This window comes from Crocodylus siamensis, chromosome 3 (assembly GCF_052110815.1).
Source record: "Crocodylus siamensis isolate JL-2025a chromosome 3, ASM5211081v1, whole genome shotgun sequence".
Taxonomy (NCBI): domain Eukaryota; kingdom Metazoa; phylum Chordata; order Crocodylia; family Crocodylidae; genus Crocodylus; species Crocodylus siamensis.
The window spans coordinates 112,231,343-112,245,504 of NC_143397.1; the positions used below are offsets into that span (position 1 = coordinate 112,231,343).

At 42.5% G+C, this 14,162-nt stretch overlaps 1 protein-coding gene across 4 annotated transcripts in view; it reads left to right on the forward strand.

Annotated features, from left to right (window-relative positions):
* Positions 1-14,162, forward strand: part of DGKQ (diacylglycerol kinase theta) — a 205,709-nt gene that overhangs the window by 112,075 nt on the left and 79,472 nt on the right. For all 4 annotated transcript variants that reach the window (XR_016441301.1, XR_016441302.1, XM_090039011.1 and 1 more), the window contains exons 15-17: positions 1,848-1,963; positions 6,853-7,004; positions 13,088-13,236. Coding sequence is in view for 2 of the 4 variants with exons in the window: in XM_090039011.1 (XP_089895137.1) it covers positions 1,848-1,963; positions 6,853-7,004; positions 13,088-13,236 (417 nt within the window). In the remaining 2 variants the exon portion in view is untranslated. The remainder of the gene's footprint in view (positions 1-1,847; positions 1,964-6,852; positions 7,005-13,087; positions 13,237-14,162) is intronic.

The window sequence follows — 14,162 nt, forward strand, 5'->3', positions numbered from 1 at the left end:
CAATTGCAGCAGGTGTACTTGAGCTAATCGTTGACTGCGAACCTACTTCAAGGCGTATGATGCATCTTATAAGACATATGATACATCTTATAGATTCTGAGTCATACCTCCAATGCTTCACTGGACTCAGTGATGCTGTTGGCTCCATTGTAATGTTTGCTTAAGGGTGAGAGTGTCTTGTCGACAGGCTCCGTCAGAGCTTCTCATGTTGAGGTAATCTGAAACAACAGAGTTGATATAGCAATTTTGCAAACCTTTTGGGTATCATTCGATAACAAAACTGTAATTCATGTCAGCTATCTTGGGATCCAGTATGGTTACCACAACAGAAATGTTGCCATTGATATCCTCAATTCGTACAGTGTTGGTTTAGTTATTGAAATTTAATTTTCTAACCCTAGTGGGGGTTGAAATATTGACCAAAATGTAAATTCACAGCAGCTGTCTTGGATACCAATATGGCAGCTACCCACACTAATTGCCAGATTGGCAATATGACTTTTCTGACATGAGTAGACCACCTCAACCTGAAACGCATTCCTGCTGCTTGAGGCAATGAGCTGCCTATGGGGTGACGCCTTTACCTTTCTATTTTACCCTACTAAGCAAGATGCATCCCACTACACCACAGAAAAAGCCAGTATTAGCTAGGAGTTAGGTTCACAGACACTGAATATTTTCCATTCTGTTTCAGTTATAGCTCTGTATAATTGGAAAATACTGACTCTTTTATAAAGACTAAACCTCTTGGATATTGTTTAAGCTGTTGTTTTCCCTTTATACTTGCAAAATAATTGTAGATCAGTAAGGTTCTCTTCCTGTCTGTTTTTTTTTTTTAACCCAGGTTGAAGAGATTAGTTTTGTCTGCTTGTTTTTTATCTTGCTCTCTTCTCTTACGAGTTAAATTTGGGGTAGCCAACCTGCAGCATGGGTGCCACAAGTGGCATACAGAAGGCTGGGGAGGGGGCAGGGAGCACAGTGGCAGGTCAGGTAGGAAGCAGAAAATAGAGCAGCAAATGAGGCAGGGAATAAAGAGGAGGAAGCAGAAGGAACCAGAAAGCAGAGCAATTCAGGCAGGGGAAAGAGGTCGGAGTGTCACTTGGGGAGACTATGGGACTAATGTATGACATGCCTGCCACCTCAGCTGGCCCCCGCTGAGTTAAACTGTAATCCTTTGTATGATTTTCCATCTCTTTCTCTCTTCCCCCATTTTCTCTATCTATTACTCCCTGAACTAACTGTCATATTTTAGCTGGGTATCATGAGTTACAAAAAAGTCCTACTTTCCTTATCCCTGATATGATATTCCTGATTTTTAGCATTCATTTCTTCCCACAGCTCAGATGTCAAAGCTATTTTAGACCCTTTTAATAGTTTCACTGACCATTCAGCTTTTGTGACATCTCTTCTTTTCAAATAGTGTCAGGAAAATATAAACCAACATATTTAGCATTTCCTGTTTTCTGTGATGTTGTATAAAATAGGATTTTCTTTATTTTGTTTGATAACAAAGCATCATGTAGAAATTCACTGTGTTGCTAAAAACTTTAAGGCCTTGAATTGATGCATTTCAACTTAATACTGTAACTGTATTTGAAAGCATTGAAAAAACTTGCAACTTCCAAAAGAATCTTTGATCATTACTGGTAGTTCTTCCCTTAAAAGGTTTCCAGTTTTGTGTGTGTGAGAGAATCAGATTTCTTAAATAAAAAGCTAGATCAGATGTCAAGCTATCGATTTATTACAGTTGACAACTTTTTATTCCAATTATTATAACAATGTTGTTTAATTTTATATTCATTTAATTTATTTCCTATTAAAGAACTTTTTAAATACATTTGTTGCAGGTTCTGTTGTGCTTGAAGTTTCTTGCTTTTCTGAAGCTGAAAGAATTTATATGCTAATTAAAGATACAACTGTCAATGACAAGCAACTTCATGCTGTTGTGATACCTGAAGTGTTGGTAAGTTGTTTTTTGTTGGTTTTTTTTTCAAGTATGTTCTCTGTAAAATAAATACATTTTATGTTGTCTGAGAGAAATTATTAGAAAATAGTAGATATTCAAAGTGGGAGGGAGGACAGTAATGGATTTGCAATGAGCTTTCTTAAGTGTTATATTAGAAATGCACAAAGGGACATAAAATGCCAATTCTGACTGACTTCTGTTCTGTTAATATTGATTGTGAAGCGGTGAACTTTGGTAGGAGAGAGAAAAATGAAGTGTTACAAAAGAGACAAGTAAATAAAGTATACTTTTCCTGTGATTCCTTTCCTCTAAAACCATTTCATTGTTCCTAAAATTCAATAGGATACTCTGCCTCTTATTAGGAATTAGCTGTGACATTGCAACAGAATTGTTTTGGTGTTTAATTTTTTTTTTTTTAACTTAATCTAGTTGACAGTAGAGCTTAATCATATAAATATTTTTATGTATAGACTCAGAAATTTAGTATAAATTATTAAAAGTAGTTATGTGTTTGCTTGAAGGTCTTTATCCACATTGCTCTCAGTGTCTATAACTACTCCAAATTTCTGGCCTCTAACTAGGGAGAAGCAGGCTTGCTTTACAATCTAAGCCATCCATATCATGAGGTGGAAGTAGTTGAAGTAGAGTATTCTCCCATCCATCCTAGGTTAGCAGGTCTGAGAACAATTAGGCAAGATCTTTGGGATCTATGACCATAGGCAGAAAATGTCAGGGAACCAGCTTTGGCCAAACAGGGTCAGGAAGATCAGAGAGACTGAATCTTGCCTGACTTCTGCAGCATTCAGAGGAGCAGGTGGAGAAGCAAATATTAGTCTTCCCCATAGGAACACAGGAAAGTAGGCCTGGAAGGGACTTCACAAGGTCATCTAGTCCCAAGGCAGGATCATCCCTGACCAAGCTGCCCCCCAGGCAAATGTCCAACCTGCTCTTGAAAACTTCCAAAGATGGACATTCCACAGTTTCTCTAGGTGGCCTATTCCAGTGCTTGACCACCTTCATAATCAGAAAGTTCCTCCTACTCTCCAGATGAAATTTCCTCTGCTGCAGCTTAAAGCCACTGCTTCTAGTCTGGTCCCCTATGGCTGCAGCGAAAAGCTCACTTACATCCCTTCTGTAACTGTCCTTCAGGTATTTGAAGACAATTATCAAATCTAGACTAAATAACCCTAGTTCTCTCCTGTGCTCATAAGTCTTTCTTCTCAGACCTCTAATCATTTTGGTTGCTGTGTGCTAGATTCTTTCCAAACCCTCCACATGCTTCTTGAAATGTGGGCCCTAAAACTCGACACAGTACTCCCAGGTAAGGCCTCACTAGCGCTGAGTAGAGCTGAAGCAGCACTTCCCTTGATTTCCAGGTGACACTCCTGGTAATGCAACCCAGTACGCTGTTGGCTTTGAGCCATATATAACTATTCATTGAGCATGATGAGCCAAGCTTGTATTTATACAATCCTGTGACCACCCTTTTAGGTATTTTGCATGTCAATGAGGATCACTTACCAATATAAATTTCACTCCCTGTTGTCTTTATCCTTTCTGGAAATGTAAACCTTGAATTTCCACATTTGTTTACAAAATTCCTCAAATTTGCTGTTTAAGCTAAAAGTTTAGTGTCTTGTGTTGGATAAAAAACAAAAATTAAAATATTGTACAAACTCTCCAGAGAATTTGGTGAGAACAGGATTGTAATATTTTGTTAGGGAAACTGTATATAAGCAGCATCTTGTAGATAGATTTTTTTTTCATTTTTGTTCTGGACCTCAGTGTTTACCTTGTTGCTTTTTATTAAAAATAGACGATTGACTAACGCTCTGAATTTTGCTTTGTAAAAGAAATCAAGCAAACATCTTGCTTTTCTTCATGTTCTCTCTTATTGATCCATGAGAAATGCAGGATACAGCAAGGCACTGAAGATTCCTCCAATATTTGGAGCCATTTAGCTTGCTTACGTGCCACACTAGGTTACAAAACAAACCTTGCTGTTCATAAAATCATCAGTGAATGTTTTTGCATGGAGGATGAAAGAAAAATATACTAAAATATGCTTCTTGGCATAGAAACATCACACTCTGACAGCATTGGGCTTTGACATGAATTGTAGTAATTCTTTAACTGAATTTGCTCATCAGTGAAATCTGCCCATTCTGAAAAGAATCAGTATTTAAACCCTGCTGCTTACAGGCAGGTTGTTATACAGTTCATGCCAGTTCTTGTCCGATCACAGTCCTCAAAATTCATATGAACTTATTTCTAGCCTCCCATCAAGATCCAGCATTGCTCACTAGGATAAAGAATGTGCAAATTACATTACACAAAGTCTATCACTCCTACCCAGGAGTCTAGATTGTCTTAGAAATAGGCTTCTTTTAGACAGTATACTCACCAAATATATTTGCTTGCTCACTCACCCACCCACCTCCCAGAAAAATGCACTAAAAGCATCTGTCAGATAGTTACGCCTGATGTTAGCACTTGCCCCTCATCCCTCTCCCATAGCATGGACATAGACCGTAGCCAGCACGAGGTATGCTAGCTAATGCTGAGAGGTGTCTGTAAGGCAGACAGGACAATGTCTGCTTAGGGCTTTTTGGAGCTAATCAGCAGGTCAGCTGGTAACATCCCTGTCCCTCTGTTCCCTCCTTGGAAAAAAATCTGTTTAAGAAGAGTTTGAACTAATGAGAGCACCTTTTCTTTTCTTGATGGGCTGATATAAGCTATCAACTCCCTGTGTAACTCCCTGCTGACTCCCTCACTGGTCAAGGGCAGTGAGGGTGGTGGGGGAACCCATCCCTAATCAGAGCCTCCTGCTGGAGCATGGCCACACACTTCCCCTCAGCTCAGCATTATGGAAGGGAAGGGAGGGCTGCTTACTTGTGGGGCCGTGCCAGCAGAGGTGGCCACTGGGTACAAAACCTCCCTACACTGCCATGGAGCTGTGCCCAGGGCCGTGCGGCTGGGCAGCACACAGCCATCCCCACCACCATCCCAAGCCATGGCTGCTGCTGCCGGTTTTTTGTACGCAGCAGCCGTCACTGCTGGCATGGCCCCACAGGTAAGGAGCAGTGGCCACTATGTGCCAAGGGTGACAGCCACTGCGTACAAAACCTCCCTGCGCTGCCGCTGCGGAGCCATGCTTGGAGCTGTGCAGCTAGCCACAGAGTGGCAGTGGCAGTGTGGCAGCACAGCACGGGATGGTGTTGGGGATGGCTGCATGCTGCCTTGCTGCCATCACACTGCCACTGCCACCCTGTGGCTAGCCATACAGCTCTGGACATGGCTACATGGCGGCTTAGGAAGGTTTTGTACACAGCGGCCGTTTCTGTTCGCACCGCCCTGCAGGTAAGCAGCAGTAGCTAAGAATTTTGATCTGTTACAGAAATATGCATGAAATAACAGCAAATTATCAGCTTAGGTGAAGAAGTGAATCTACATGACTTGTGTGTGGTCATCCCTGCTTTATGGTTCAGAAATGTGGACTAGGCATATAAAGAGACTGAACAGCGTCCACGTGAGATGTCTGTATAAGATCCTGAGAATAAAATGGGAAAATACAATGCCAAATACAGAGATACTGGAGTGTGCAGGTCTGACATGCTTAGAAGCCATTAACAAGAAGAGGAGGTTGTGTTGGATCAACCATGTCAGGAGAATAGGAGAAGACCTTAATCCCAAAAATATTTTGTATAGTGATATTGTAAACGGCTCTAGAAAGCAGGGTCATCTTCTATGGCAGTACCGTGATGTGTGCAAAAATGATGTGCAGTTGTTCACCATCAGTGTAGAAAGCTGGGAGGTGTGCGCAAAATCCCATCCAATCTGGAGGGATCATCTGGCACTGAATGCAGTTCAACATGAAGTGGCTTTGTCTCGCAGAATGGAACCAAAGCAAGAAAGAAGAAAGCAGCATACTGTAAATTTGGACTCCAACTCGGGCAACATATGGATCTGTGAAACTTGTAACAAGCTGTGTCGCTCTCAAATTGGACTTGCCACCCACAAACGAATTTATCAGTCTTCAGACTACAACTCTTATGTGTGCACCGTGATCCAGAGGATTGATGGTTGCCTACTACCCAGCAAATCAGAATTTCATACAGACCTATTTATGACTTTTCTGTAAATAATACTTTTAATGGTTTTAATTGTACTTCACTGCCTGAATCAGTTTTAGACGAAAACAAATCAGTTTAAGAGGAACTGACATACTTTGTGCTATCACTTATTATTTAAAGCTGGGCAAATAATATAATTTCTTGGTTTGGGCGGTCAAACCAAAATATTTGAGAGAGAAATTTTGGTTGGTCTTGAACTGAAATAGAAACTTCTTTTGTTGGGGTTAGGTCCCCGTCCCCCTGCCTCGGGGCAAGGAGGGTGGGAGGAGGTGCTAAGTTTCTTTTGTGTTCATATAAAATTTCATTTGGCTTAAAACAAAATGTTCAATTTTGATGGTTTGATGGTCTTATCCTTATCTTTTGAATTTTGGTCAGTTTTGAAATGTAAAAATCCTATATTGAAACAAGTCAAAATGTTTCATTAAAAAATCCCCTCAAAATATGTTTTTGGTTCAAAATGTAAAATTTACCTAAACTTTAAAATTACTTTTTTAACATTGCATGTATTTAGTGAATTTAATTTGGGGTGGGGAGGAGGACAGTTTGAGGCAGAGAATTACAAATCTAATTATTTTGTCTTCCATTTTTACCACCTGATCAAACAACAAAGGTAAAAAAGAGTTAGGAAAATTTCACTTTTCTGAACTGTGAAATGAAATAATTGCTCAAACTCCATTGTAACCTGTTCTGTATGGGTTTTTTATCAAGTGATGCTTCAGTTGGCACTTTAACCTTTTTCTAACACTCTTTCAGCCTGCCAAACTACCACAGAATAGCTGTCCGCTACTTGTATTTGTGAATCCAAAAAGTGGAGGTCTGAAAGGCCGTGATCTTCTACACAGTTTCAGGAAACTTCTGAATCCTCATCAGATCTTTGAACTTACCAATGGAGGTCCGCTGCCTGGGTAAATCACATTTTTTGTGCTTGTTTTGCTTTTTTGTTTAGCTCAAGGCTATTCAGCTAAAAGCCCACAGGCTGCATCTGGCCCATAAGCAGGGGCTACCAGGATCTCAGCAGAATTGCACTGCATGACAACTCCTTTAATCTTGCAGTTTCCCATGTGGGCTCACATCTCACTGCTGATTGACAGAGGAGCCCCACCGCTCACTGCTTACTCCTGATTGGTGGGGAGGTGAAAACCACGGTTTTAAATAATGGCATGGTTTTTGCTTCTGCCACTGATTGGCCGAGCAGTTCCAGGGGCCCTGCTGCTTATTGTTGACCAGTCGGGAGGCAAAGATCATGCCATATTTGAAACCATAGTTTTCACTTTCCTGCTGATCAGGAGCAAGCAGTGAGTGGTGGGGGCCCCTCTGCCAATCAGCAGCAGGAGTGCACATGGGGAAACTGCCAAATTAAAGGAGTGTCTGTGCAGCGCATTTCTGCTGTGATTTCGGTAGGTTCCTACCCATAGGGAGTTGATGTGCGACTTGTGGGCTTCTGTTGCTGTTTTTGCCTTCCTCTGTAGTGTGTGGCTTGTGGGCTCCATGGTTCCTGTTGCTGTGGGAGCCAGGGGCAGGACAGCACAGTGAGTGGGGATCTGTTCATTCAGCTTTTGAGCACGTGTCAGCTCCACATCACACCATCTGTGCAGTTCATGTGATGTACAGCCCAAAACCATATAACCAAAATATAATTTATTGATGCTTGCTGGATCTCCAGCTCCCATGCATGCAATAGCTAAACTTTTTTCCTGCAACTTGCTTTTGTGTTGCATGACTGAAAATTTATGATTCTATGAAGTGTAGGGGTGGAAGGGACCTTGAGAGTGCACATAATCCAACCCCCTACCTGAGGCAGGATCATCCCTATCCAAACCATTTCTGGCAGATCCATTGTCTAACCTATTAACAGTACAGTAAACTACAGTAAACACCGACAGAACCACAATACACAGCATTATAATCTGTCATAGGTAAAACAGAAGGACCGTAGCAGTGAACACCCTACTGCTGCAAAGGATATGCTTGACAGATCTTAGGAAGAGGGTGACACCCCTCACTACCAGTGTTCCCTCTAAGCTGCACTGTGTGTGTGTGGTCGCACACAGGCAGACTTGGGAGCATGGCATGAGTGCACCTGTGTGGCCGCGCACACCATGCAACTTAGAGGGAACGCTGCTCACTACAGAGGAAGGCAAAACCCCCACACTGCCCATACCAAGCTGACTATGGGGTAAAATCCCTTTTTGGCCCCAAATATGGCAGTTGGTCAAAATCCTGATTACATGTAGAAGCAGGAGGGGGAAAAGTTCCCTCCTTGCTACGTGGCAACCAGAAGCATGGGAAATACCTATAATAAAATTTAGGCATAGATGTTCCTAAATAATCCCTGGCCAATGCCTGTCTGCCCTCTTTTTGAACCCCTCCATTCATGGTGAGTCCACAAGTTCCTTAGGCAGTCTGGTTTACTGCCTCACTGATTTAACAGTGAAGAAATTTGCCGTGATATCTAATCTAAACCAACTCCAAGCCATTGTTTTGTGTCCCACTTTCTGCAGCAAGAGAGAAAAGGTGTTTTCTCTTGTCTTTTTGGCTCCCCTCAGTCATTTTAAGTGCCTTCTTCAGTAAGATGAACATACCTATTTCCTTTCAATTCTCCTCGTAAGACTTGCCTTCACAACCTTTATCATTTTTGTCGTGGCCATCAAGACCCTTTCTATCTTCTCCAGAGCATTTTTGCATGATTGTCCCTTTTTCACTGGGGGCATCCTGGAAGCTCCTGGTGTGGCCATATTGTTTTCTTACTATTGGTAAAGTCTTTGAAAAGATTATTAAGGCTCACATATGTGAGAGCCGAGCAGGAAAAATTATGCTGAGGGAAAACCAGCATGGGTCCGTAGCAGGTAGATCATGCCAGACTAATCTAGTCTCTTTTTATGACCAGGTTACAAAGCACCTGGACGTGGGAGTAGGGGTAGATGTCAGTTACTTAGACTTCAAGAAGGCCTTTGATATGGTATCCCACCCCATACTGGTGAACAAATTAAGAGGCTGTGACTTGGATGATTACACAGTCCGGTGGGTAGCAAGTTGGCTAGAGGGTCATACCCAGAGAGTGGTGGTGGACGGGTTGGTATTGACCTGGAAGGACATGGGTAGTAGGGTCCTGCAGAGCTCGGTCCTTGGACCAATACTCTTCAATGTCTTCATCAGTGACTTGGACGAGGGAGTGAAGAGTATTCTGTCCAAGTTTGCGGATGATACAAAACTGGGGAGGAGTGGACACACCAGAGGGCAAGGAACAACTGCAGGCAGACCTGGACAGGTTGGACAAATGGGCAGAAAACAATAGAATGCAATTTTATGAGGAGAAATGCAAAGTGCTGCACCTAGGGAGGAAAAATATCCAACACACCTACTGCCTAGGAAGTGACCTGCTCAGCAGCACGGAAGCGGAAAGGAATCTAGGAGTCCTAGTGGACTCCAAGAAGAACGTAGGTTGTCAGTGTGACGAAGTCATCAGCAGAACTAACACCACTTTATCGTGCATCAGCAGATGCATGACAAACAGAACCAGGGAGGTGATACTTCCCCCCTATCGGGCGCTGGTCAGACCACAGTTGGAGTACTGCGTCCAGTTTTGGGCGCCACACTTCAAGAGGGATGTGGATAACCTGCAGAGGGTCCAGAGAAGGGCCACTCGTATGGTTAAGGGCTTGCAGGCCAAGCCCTATGAGGAGAAACTAGGGCACCTGGACCTCTTCAGCCTCTGCAAGAGAAGGTTGAGAGGTGACCTTGTGGCTGCCTATAAATTTATCATGGGGGCACAGAAGGGAATTGATGAGGCTCTACTCACCAAGGCGCCTCTGGGGGTTACAGGAAATAATGGCCATAAGGTAGCAGAGAGCAGATTTAGACTGGACACTAGGAAGAACTTCTTCACAGTTAGAGTGGCCAAAATCTGGAATGGGCTCCCAAGGGAGGTGGTGCTCTCCCCTAGCCTGGGGGTCTTCAAGAGGAGGTTTGATGGGCATCTGGCTGGGGTCATGTGAACCCAGCACTCTTTCCTGCCTATGCAGGGGGTTGGACTCAATGATCTATTGAGGTCCCTTCTGACCCTAACATATATGAATCTATTCTTATTTGTGCTTTCATCATATTAGAACAGTTTCTTGTTGGGCTTCCAATCCTGTGCCATTTAGAAGCATCCTGCCCTCATGGGGCTTTTATTCTTCAGTCTGCTTTCCCATGGCATCTCCTTTATTCAGGTGACATTCACCTTTGAAATCTAATGTCCTTGTTCTGCTGACCTCATACTTTCCCTGTCTCAGGATCTAGAATTCTATCATATCCTAATCAATTCCTCCCAAATTTCCCATCATCTTCATATCCTCCACTTCTTCCCTGTTGGTCAGGACAAGATCCAAGATGCGTGATACCTCAGTTGTATCCTCAAGCTTCTGGAATAGCAAGTTGTCCTCCATACAAGTTAGGAACCAGCTCAACATTTTATGTTTGGCTGTATTGTTCTTTTAGGAGATGTCTGGAAAATTGGAGTCTTCCATCAGTACTGTCTCATAATTTCTAGATAATTTTGTCATCGTCTTGATAAGTGCCTCATCCACATCATCTTCCTGACTTTATGGCTTATAATAAATCCTCACCATTATATTGGCACTGTATCTTTTATCTTCCCCTAAAGGCATTCTGATTTCTTCCTGCTGTCTTCTTCCTGGACCGAAAAACAGGTCTAGGTATTTTTGACGTACAAGGAGATACCACCACCTTTTTGTCCCAAACCTGTCCTTTTGAAACAGTGTGTAGCCCTCAGTGTTGATGTTATACCAGCTCTCTGACACCTTTCAGATCAGTTATTTTCCCAGGCTGATTCCCACTCATGTTGTTCATTTCCAATACTTTTCATGTTTGTCATTGGACCTATTTTGCATTTCTGCTTACTCATTTCCCTTTTTTCACCGCTTGTTGCTGTCCTGTGGTTTCTGACCCTATCTCAGAGTCGAGCTACTGTTTCAGTGCTTTCTCCTCTGACTTGTTTGCTTCTTTTGCTGGAGGGTTTTGTTTACCATCCCCCCTGGAACCAAGTATGAAGCCCTCCTTACTAGGTTGGCCAGATGAACCTTTTTTAAACAAATGTGAGCATTTGAAGTGTCATAAAAAGGAAGAGAGAACAAAAAAGTTTCTGATGCATGTGTTATAATATAGTACAAAAGGGTCCAGATTCTGATAGGTACATATCTTTGTATTACCCAATTCTGTGACTTACGTAGGTCATTGAAGGGCACTCTTACACATGCTCTGGGGGAAGGGGTGGGGGTGGTGGTGCTTTAATTAGAGCAGCCCCAGGAGCTTCTGTAATTAAAGTGCTTCAGCGTCTCATGTATCAGTGTCCCCACACTTCAAAATGATGGTGAGGGTGCTTGACCTAAAGCTCATTCAATGAGCTTTAGATAAAGTGCTCCTACTGCCATTTGGAAGCACAGGAACACTGATACCTGAGACGTGGGAGGCTGCTGGAGTGTGGTAATTACCATGCTCCAGCAAACTGGATTAATAGAATCTGCTCCAACGCACTGTAATTACAGTGTGTCAGAGCAGCCTTCGTGCTGGTGTATAAGCACCCTAAGAGCTGACATTTACTGGGTCATACCATAGATCCATCTTGCTCGGTACCCTGTGTCACACAGAGACAAAGTGCATGCTGAAAGGGAGAATGAGCAGGGTGTGATCAGGGTTTTACCCCTAATTCTCTCCTGTTTGCAGCCTCCAATATTTAAGGTCCAGGAAATCCTGATTCAAAGGCTGTACTGCTAATTCCCATGCTCAGTAGCTACTGTTGCCCCATTCCTCCAAGATATTTGTCCAATCCCATTTTGAATCTGGTCAAACTGTCAGCTTCCACAACTTCTTATGGCAACGAGTTCCACATGTTAATTACATGTTGTGTGAAAAAACTTCCTTTTTGTTTGTTTTAAACTTACTACCTACTAGTTTCATGTTGTGACCCCTAATTCCTGGATTGTGAGAGATGGTAAATAAGTCTCTATTTACTTTCTCTTCACCATTTTAATATTTTGTAAACCTTATCAGGTCCTCCTTCAATCATCTCTTTTCCAAATGGAATAGGCCTAGTTTTTTTAAATCTTTCCTCATATGGAAGCCCCTCCGTACCACTGTTGCCCTTCTCTATACTTTCTCTAGTTCTTCTTTACTTTTCTGAGGTGTGAGGACCAAAACTGGGCACAGTATTCAAGGTGTGGATACAACATGGATTTATAAAGGGGCATGATGATGCTTTCAGTTTTGTTTACAATTCCTTTCATAATTCCTAATATTGTTTGCCTTTTTGATGGATGCTGAGCACTGAGCTGATATTTTTAGTGAACTGTCCTCAATGACTCCCAGGTCTTTCTTCTGTGGTCATAGCTAATGTAGAGCCTAGGGATGTAAATACCAATTAAATGAATATTCATTTATGCTATTGTAATTACAACAGATCAAATGATTAATCAGTATGGCAGCCCCTGGCCTGACCTATGTAGGGTTGCTCTGGCTTGGCCTGTGAGGTACCCTGCCCAGCCCATCACCAGTGGGGCACTTCCAACCCCCTGCAAGGTGTGGTGGGGACTCAGCAGTTTCTCAAGGCTACACCTCACAACAAAAGAGGTGGGTGGGTGGGTTATCTCTGAGCTCAGTCCAGGGGCAGGTGGGGCACACCTTAAGTCTAAGCCACGGGGCAGGGGTGTGACCCTGCAGTCACTTACCTTCACTATGCCATGCCATGCCCTGCCCTGTTGTGGAGGAGGGACTGCACCCACCCACCCAGAGCAGTGGTAGGAGGCAGGAGCCAAAGCAGCCCTGCCAGGCAGGCACCACAGCCCAGCAAGCCCCAGGGGGCTTTATGGTTCTCAGAGGCCTGTATTATTCTATGTGAGGGGATTTAAAAAAAAAAAAAAAGTAGTAAGGGAGTTTATAATATAATACAAAACATGTAATCTTTTTTTCTGCTTTTTATTTGTAAATGAAGGTTTCATACATTCTCTCAAATTCCATGCTTTCGAGTTTTGATATGTGGCGGTGATGGTACCGTTGGTTGGGTGCTAGGCGCACTGGAAGAAATAAGATACAAACTTGCCTGTTCAGAACCGTCTGTTGCCATCTTACCTTTAGGAACAGGTGAGAAATGTTATACTGGAAGTAAATTTATTTGAGTACCATTAATAGGGAATATTAAGCATGTTAAAAAATTAAGTGCTTGTTTTCTTCATTTTTTTTCTTGGGTTATATGGCCCCTATTATCAGCTTTGTAGCTCAAGTGGCACTTCATTTTTTTTTCTTCTCTTCTTTCAAATGAGGTGTATTCTGTATTTCACAGTATTGTTAGCCCAGTTTCTAATTTAGGAAAGTAAGATTGCCAAAGCTGGGAAGGCTTAAGTCCCAACAAGTGTTTTGAGGCCTCGGAGACTGCCTCCCTAGAAAAGCATAGAGATCCCAGGACTAAATTTCAGGCAGAGAAACCCAGGGACAGAATCAAAAGAGGGGATCACCAGAGAAGCTACTCCTGGCCTCCATGGACTGTCTCACCAGTGTGTTACTGAGATCAAAGGTATGCCAGGTGAGAGACTTGGAAGCAAGGGATCAGAGATAGACCTGCCTGCCATACTGACACCAGGGGGTGTCAGAGGTAGACCCACAAGCTGTTTTTACATGTTTTCTATTTCATATATGTATGCCTTCACAAATCACTGTCTCATTGCTTTACCAAGAGAATAACAGAGCAACATTTACTTAAATGTTTTTCCACGTGTAAGTTATAGAAACAATGTATTGAAAATTAATGTCAGAGTAAAAATAATTATCATTGAATAACATTCCTTATGGTTTGAGAATTAAAACGAATCAGTTTTTCACACTGGGCACATCTACATGAGATGCAGTATTGCCTAATAAGTTCCACAGTAAACATCTCGGCATCTGCACATGTAATCCTATTAAGCCACAGAAAACTAATAAACTGTGCAGGAGGTTAGTACTTGTATTTACAAGTACTAACCTCCTGCACAGTTTTTTCATGTGCAGCAGCACACATGTAGACACTGATC